Raw genomic sequence first — 8,059 nt, 5'->3', positions numbered from 1 at the left:
ACACATCCAGAAATTTTTGAATTTCCCGCACGGGTGGGGACTATAGTCTCCACCCGTGCGGGAAGTTCAAAAATTGAGTACCTGCCATCCATTCCCCTACAAGCGGCACGGCAAGCGCTGCGCCGTACAGCCGACCTTCTCCAACCCGCTGCACTTCCCCCTCGCGGCCAACGCTCGCTCCATCTCGCCTGCCTGGTTCTCTGTCTTCCAGTCGAACCGCTCGCACGCCATCTTCGCTTACTGGCACTCCGACGGCCTCAACCTGCGCCACTCTGCCAACCCGCCGCCCTGCTCGGTAACCGCGCCCGCTCCTGCGCCAACCCCGAAGTCGCGTGCCACCCGCGCGACTGCTCTGTAATCCCCTCCGCGTCCTGCCTCGTCCGCAGAGACCCCACGTTCCTGTCATCCTTCTTCATCGCCGCCGCCGCCATCGTTACCCTCCACCACTTGCTCAACACCGTCCCTTCGTGCCGGCACGTCAAGTCTGAGTGATGACACCGCCTGTGGACGCGGCGCCAGCCGTCGAGGAGGGGAGACGGGCGCGTCCGCGTGCTACAGTTGCACTGGCCGTTGCGAATGCTATGATGGAGACGCCTGCCCCGCTGTCAATGTCATCAATTGCGAAAAGTGCCCGTGGATCCCAGCCTCTCCTGAGGGAGCTCGTGGGCATGAGGAGAAATCAGAGTAATATGCTGCGTGTTGAAGCAGTGATTGAGGCCGCAGTCCAATTGGAAACACTCATCCGCCGTAAAGATCCAGCCCGTTCTGCTCTTGCCGAGCATGACATAGATTTCATGGCTGAACCTCCGGGCGGACGTATTTGGCCGCCTCCAACTAGGAATACATTCGGTTTCATGTCTAGACCCGTGCTAAACACGAGCTCAAACATTGAGCGCGGGGGTGGCCCAGGCTGCCGTCTTGGACCGTCTCAGTCGATCGTCAACAACTTCTTTAATGTTGGCGCTCCAAGAGGTACGTTCGGAGAATACTTTCATTTTAACGCAAAAGCTCAACGCGGTGATTATTGCAGTTCTGACCTCTTATTTTTATTTGCAAGTGGATACTTTACAGATCGGCTGGTTATCGACAAGCGCCCAATCTCCCCACCAAACAATGCGCGACAGGCTGGTGGCAAAGCAGCAGCTGCAAGTGGTGCAGAAAAATCGCGGAAGAGGTCTTATCAGCAGTCGACGCTCGGCAACGCAATCGTCAGCTGCAGAGAAACAGTTCTCGTCGCAGCGCCAACTGGCATCCCGTGCTTAGCCGACGTTGTACTTACTTTTTTTACAAGACCTCGTACTCAGCAAAGCCTTTGATAGACTACAGTATTTCCGAGAAAAACGGCATGCGAAAATGGGCAACTGCTCATTCAAAGTACAAAGCACTAACTGAAGCCTTTTGCGAACATGTGTTTGAGTTCGGCGATGAACGCGATGGCATCGAGCGTGGACTACAGGAATACGAGAGTGCCGTGATGTCCTTACAAGAAAAAGGCGGGCGCAAGGCTGCTGTCACAAAGTCACGGGCGTACCTCAAGAGTTTGCAAGCTCCGCGTGGCAACGGGAGTAGTATAATCAAGTTTAAGAACAGATCCCAAACATTAGCACTCATCCCTGTCTTAGAGAGATTGAAAGCGGCTTCTATCAAGTGCAATTCCTGCAATGATTAATGGAGGATGAAGCCTTGCGTATCCACTCCACTACACATCCTACCTAACACATTTTTTCAAACGCTTCATGACATCTGTAACTGTCCTGCGATGTACAAACACGAGTACATAAATGATGACAAACCAAACGTGATGCTCGTGACCCAGTTGAGGACGAGGAAGCGGTCCACGACGACCGGCAGGCGCATCATGGAGCGCGTCGGGCGGATGATCATGTTGAACATGAGCCAGAGGGCCTTTAACGGGGGGCTATTCCCCACGATGCTGATTTAGAAATCAGTCGGGGACGTCGACGTCAAACTCGTCGTTACCCAGGCTGCGATGGTGCTTGTTGTGGTGCTGGCGGAAGATCTCGCTGATCGAGAAGACCATGGCGACGTTGGTGGCGATGGAGAGGAGGCGGTTGTAGACGGGGTTGCGAAACACAAGCATGTGCGTGGCCTCGTACATGAAGCAGAGGACGCAAGCATTGACGTAGGGCCAAAAAGAGACGCTGCACACGATGGCGACGATGAACAGATCTCACGAGAGGTTGGCCAGGGTCATCTGGCAGAGGATGCACGCATACGCATAGAACTGGGTGCGCCAGTACACATCGTAAAGCTTCCACACGGACGGGTGCTCGCGCAGAATTTTCTCGCACCCCGACACATGCAGCTGCCAGTACGGCTTCGAGACGTGCTTGGGCGCGGGGGTCGGCGGGGGCTGAGACAGCGGGGCGGTGGAGGATATCCTCCATGGCAACATATGTTGCCATCTGGCATGGTGACGGAGGGGAGGGGTGGGGCAGGAGATCGGCGGGCAGGGGGTGCTGCTTTTTGAGGCGGAGAGGGCGTGGTGGGAGGGGGAGGAAGGGTTAGGAGTGGGAATTGGGTGGTGTGACGGGAAGGACAAGTCGAGTGAGGAGCGTGACTGCGTCGGAAATGGGGGGGGGAGAATTCGGGGGCGACCTGGCGGGGGGCGTGTTGCTGTTGCGTGTGTGATGGCGGTGGCGCTACTGAGGAGGCAGGGCGTTGCGAGAACGAGCGGCATGTGGCGTACACGGCGCGCGGGTTGCGGCGCGCGGGTTGCGAACCCTGCCCCTGGGGCAGGGTGGGTTCATCCTCCTTATCTTGGCCTTTGTGAGGGAGCCGGAGCCCCTGAGCGACGGGGTACGACGGCGGGGCAGAGGAAGGCATATGAGAGACATGGAGCGCAGGAATGGGGGTGAAGCGTGACGGGAGGCGGGGCGGAATGGGTACGGTGGAAGTCGGCGGGCGGGGAAGGGGTGCGGCTGGGGCTCGTCGGCAGGCATGAGACCGTGGGGGCGGATATGGGTGGCGGGGGAGGAGGAGTGACACGAGTGTGGGTGGGTGTCGCCGCCGAGGACTGGGGCGGAGGCGTTGCGCTGCAGCAGGAGCGGGTGGGCGGGGGCTGGTCGCGGGTGCCGAGGCGCCGCCGACGCGGGCAGACGGCAGCTGGAGATGCATGGGGTCGGGGGCGGAAGAGGAGAGACGCAGGACCGGGCGCGAGTGCATGTGGTGGTGGTGAACGTGGTCGGCCGGGTGCGGCGCGAAAGGGGACGGTTCCGGGGAGGGGAGGATTGGCGGAAGAGCGGGGGTGGGCGGTCTCCGTGGCGGCGACTTTGCAGAGAATGTCGAGGGGGGAGGTTCCATGAATGGGGGACGCATTTAAGGGCGGGGCGGGCGAGTGGGGCGGGGGAGGGAGTTAGTAAGGTGAGGTACAGAGGAAGCGGGAGGGGAGGGACGGTGGGAGGAATCCGGGGGGGGGTCGGTCATCAAAGTGCGATGGTGGTCACTTGTGGGTAATGGTGTTGACATGGAGGATGGAAGCGAGATTTCCCGTAATTTACACAACGCACAACACCGCCACACCGCCGCATCACCACCGCCACACCACTCGTTCCGCACCACCACTCGCTCCGCACCACAACTCACTTTTCCTTCTTCTCTCCATCTCCCAGTCCCCTCCCGGCCGCTCCCGGTCCCTCGCGCGTCACGGCGCGCATCTACACGCCGTCCGGCGGGTGGGGCCTGCCGACGATCGACCCGGACTCCCTCGAGGCGATCGCGCTGCTGCGCTTCGCGGACATCCCGTTCTGCGTGTATCCCGGTGCGTTGCCTTCGCCGCGCTCTCACGGCCGACCTGGCCCTGCCGGACGCGAACGCGCACCTGACCCCGTTCATGATCGCCGAATCGAGCGCGTTCGCCACGTTCATCACGGCCCGCTTCGGGCCCGCGTTGTCGCACGAGCTCTACCTCAACGACAAGGACTACGCCGACATTTACCACACGCTGCTCTCCAAGGAGACGGCGTTCCCGCTCAACCGCGTGCTGCTCTTTCTCCAGCGGCAGCGGCTGTGCGCGCAGCTGGCCGCGGGCATCGCGCTCGGCGCGCTGTCGACGCGGCTCGGCGACCGCAGCCGCTTCTTTTTCCAGGACGAGCCGTCCGTGCTGGACGCGATCGCGTTTGGCTTCCTCGCGCCACTGCTGTACATCCCGCTGCAGCACGCAGGTGGCCACAAACGTTGTCTCGTTTGTCAGCCGCGTGCAGCAGCAGTACTTCTGGCGCGACGGCGAGCGCCTCGTGGGCGAGCTGGACGGCGACAGCGTGCTCGAGGCGCGGCGAAAACATGTCGAGGACGAGGCGCGGGACACCGCGCCTGACGAGTCGGGCGCGTGCGACTCGTCCAAGTGGGCGGAGGAAAGCAAAGCCGAGGACAAACGGACAAGATGGTACCAGTACTTTGTGTGGGGGTCGATCGGGGTGTCCGCGGCGCACGTCCTGCTCGGCAACGAAATCGAGTTTGACTGCGAATAAAATGAAACCAACAAGACGCCCTCTTCTCGCACGCGGCTCAGCGGATAATGCCCATGTTCGGCATGCGGCGGCCCCTGCGGCTCGCCTCCGTCTTGATCTTCTTCACACGCGCCGTACGACTCGCAATGTAATGAATCTTATCATCGATCTCATCCACCAGCTCCGTCGACCGCTGCGCCCAGCCCTTGAGCACGGCGATCATATCGGCGATCCCCCCCGGCGGCAGCACATCTCTCCAGACGGCGCTGACAATCTGGACGCGGCTCTCCCTCTGATCCATCCTAGCCCTGACCAGGCCGGAGTACACGACGTGCAGCACGACGTCCTCGACCTGTCGCACGGTCACGGTCTCCACGGCCAGGCGTGTCATGAGGTGCCCGTACTCCAGGTCGTTGCTGCCGTCCGCCGGGGACACGAGCGTGAGTATGACGTAATGGACACTCTGGTCAATTCAATGATGATCTGTTTGGTCCAATTTTAATTACAAAGCAACGTCTCCCCTCAAGTCCGCATGTGATCTCCCCATACAATACTGTACTCTCGTATTCCGTCCTCACTCTCGCGACTGCCGGTACAGGACTCGCAGCCCATTCGTTAGTCCCGCGAGCCACACTTGCTGACGCCCGCACCGTCGGCAATCCCATCGGCCTCGACCCCCGCACAGGAGAACCCGCCTCTCCGCCCAATCCGATGCGCGGCGGTAGCTCTGGCGGTGGCACTCGGGGACCCTGCGGGGGCCGGCGTGGTCGATCGGGTCACCAGCCCGACAGGGCCGAGCTAGACGCAGGACTCGCCGCCGGACAAGCGAAGCTCCGTCAGCCGCTCGCCGACTCTTCCATGGCGCGGTACAAAACCACGATCAAAGCCTTCCGCGATGCCATGCGGGAGGTGGAGGCGCCGATCGACGACCCGCTCAGACCTTTTCACCCTGTCAGAAAGAGGAGCAGAGAGCAGTCGCCAGTCGGCCTGGTAATTGCGTTCGTAATGAGCCGCTGTGGATTCGTCGTCGACGAGAGATTTGGCAACAACAAGGCCAGGTCTACTGGCGGCGCTACAATTAGCGCCGTGACAGCAGCGTTCAACCTTCTTGACTGCGCTGAGTGCGGCCCGGGATTCGAGTGCCGTCATGTACAGGGCGACTACGTTGAGCTCGGCGAGGGACGCTTTCGAGGCAACCCTGGCCGCGCTGCACAGCTAAAGAAGGTCGTCAAGCGTCTAGAGAATGATCAAGCAAGAGCGAAGGTCAATATCACCGAGCGTGCCCTTGCCGAGACGCACGAAGACGTCCAGAGTTTGTACAATATGTATATAAAGGACGTCAGTGTTCGTGTTTTGAGAGGCGTGCTACCAACTAAGGCAGATTTATTTGACTTCAAGGCGTTTGAAGCATGCACGCTTAACGTTATGCAATGGGGAAGCGTCGCGCGAGCGGACGAGATTCTGAACCTTGATTTAGAAGACCTTGTCTTCCCTGGTTCTGCTCTCGACTCACCAATATTCGGTGTGTTGCCCTTCACAAAAACGGGTACTGGTACAAGGTACTACAAGTTCTCCAGGGGCGTACATGTGTCTATATGTCCTCTGCATTCCCTGCATCGGTGGCTTTGTCGTGCACTGAGGAGGAAGGGTGGGATCCCCCTCTGGCAGAGCGCGCGCGTTCGGGGGGCGCGTGTAGGGGGTTATCGGGAGACCACCCGTAAAGGACCGGTACGGGGCCGGGCGCGAAGCGCGGTAGGGAAAGTAAGGGAAAAAGAGGCAAAACAGAGCCCAGGAGGGGCGGAGCGGTAGGGACAGCTGTCGCGCGGAGAGCCGGGCGTAGCGGGACGACGCGCGCGGTAGAGACAGGAGGGAATCGGGACGTAGATGGCTCGCAGGGTACCGTCGTGGGACGGGGACCGACGCGAGGCTACGACTCCTTTCCAGAAACCCGAGTTGTAGACCCAAAGCTTCGTGAGGATTTACTTAGGGTCGGACGTCGGCTATATACTAGGCGGCGTCCGAGCGATAATTAATTAAACTAAAATTACTAAATTGGACGACGGCGGCGATGGCCGGAGAAACTCCTCTTGGGGAGGTATGACAACCACTACACGTGGGGAATGACACGATTAACGTGAGGAACAACACGGGTACACGTGGATAGAACTGTCAGTATTTCGACAGGGCTCCATGGAGCTTACACCCGGACACGAGCGGGGGTTTGGATACACGGTTACACGTGGTACATACCTCACTTATGATATTGAGGCATTCCGCGTGTGCTACAGTACAGCACCGCGATTACGCGGGGCGGTCAGTGCTCTACAGGCTTGCTGTGTTAATGGTGCTCCAGATTGGAAGGGGTCCCCTGTTTCCTGCATTTCAAGGCGGCGCTTTGCGTGAAGGAGTGCGCATGTCCCATTCTACTTATAGAGAGACTCTGTCCTACATGAGCAATAGAATTGGAACAGCGGGTCGGCTAACAGAGCATTCAGCCCGTCGCGGAGGCGCCCAGTACCATCACTACGTTCTTGGGTGGGGCCTGCGGGACATCATGATGCAGTTTGGATGGACAGACCTTCAAGAGATGATCAAATATCTTGGTATCGACGACAAGATTAATGAGAATCCATACGACAAGCTGGGTTTTACTTGCATTTGATACTTAGTTTTACAATACGTTAATACAGTAAAGTGGCTATTGCGTGCTAGGGGACAGGGTCGAGCGCGGAAGACTGTCGACGGAGGATTGAGTTGGTCGGCTCGGCGCACTGTGATGAATCAGAGTTGCCGCGAGGGCGGTGAGCTCTGCGGAGAAGGAAAGTGGGCGCGCGGAAGAAGCAGAGAAGGCTATCAGTGTCTGGGAGGCCGGTTGGCAGCTTAGGAAGTCAGCGGGTGAAGGGGGAGGCCTCGTTTCGGCATCTGAGCCGTGTATTTGGGCGGATGGAGACGGGAAAGTTGGACGGTCGGAGGACGCGATGGGTGAGGGAGGTGGGTCGTCGGCAGCCCCGCCTTCATTGCAGGGGAGATTCATAAGATGCCCTAGCAGCGTTGGGATTCTTACTGAGTGTGGAGGCTGCGGGGAGCGCATTGGGTTTGCGCAGGGCATTGGGGGCTTGGTGAGGAAGAGGCGCGCAGGCGCGGAAGGGGGGAAGCAAGGCGGGAAGGAGCGGGACGAGCCGCACGGCAAGGGAAAGGAAGGCGGCGAGGTCTCACTACAGCGCAATTTGTTCAAGGTGTGTCACCACTCTAGCTAGAAGCCCGTGACGATTGTCATTAGTGAGAGGATAAACGTCACTCATGCGGCAAAATGGTTCAATTTTCTTTTCCTCAGTCTTGAAGCCTACTGGCCTGAAACAGAGACATTAACTTGTGGGCAAAGCGACCGGGAGGCCTACGTTCACAGCCACTCACGGATTTCACTCATTGTCAAAGCGTTTTCACTCATGTAGAATAGAGTTCACAAACAGAGGTCGGGGGTACTCGGCGTTTTGCTGTTCTCGTTGATATCTGGCCCTCACTTGTCGACCCTCCTGGCGTGGTAAACTCTCACAAATACACCCCTCGACGCAGTCAAAGGGCTCCATGTG

General features: G+C 59.1%; 1 protein-coding gene across 1 annotated transcript; it reads left to right on the top strand.

Moving 5' to 3' along the window:
* Nucleotides 1-3,132: 3,132 nt before the first annotated feature.
* CHC_T00001285001 (hypothetical protein) lies at nt 3,133-5,007 on the top strand. Its single transcript, XM_005718796.1, has 3 exons — nt 3,133-3,473; nt 3,633-4,823; nt 4,980-5,007. The coding sequence occupies exons 1-3, from the start codon at nt 3,133-3,135 to the stop codon at nt 5,005-5,007; spliced, it is 1,560 nt and encodes a 519-aa protein (XP_005718853.1).
* Nucleotides 5,008-8,059: the final 3,052 nt, after the last annotated feature.

This window comes from Chondrus crispus, genomic scaffold, assembly GCF_000350225.1.
Source record: "Chondrus crispus Stackhouse genomic scaffold, scaffold_429, whole genome shotgun sequence".
Classification (NCBI taxonomy): Eukaryota; Rhodophyta; class Florideophyceae; order Gigartinales; family Gigartinaceae; genus Chondrus; species Chondrus crispus.
The sequence above is the reverse complement of the archived record's forward strand: the minus strand, read 5'-3'. Positions and strand labels throughout refer to the sequence as shown.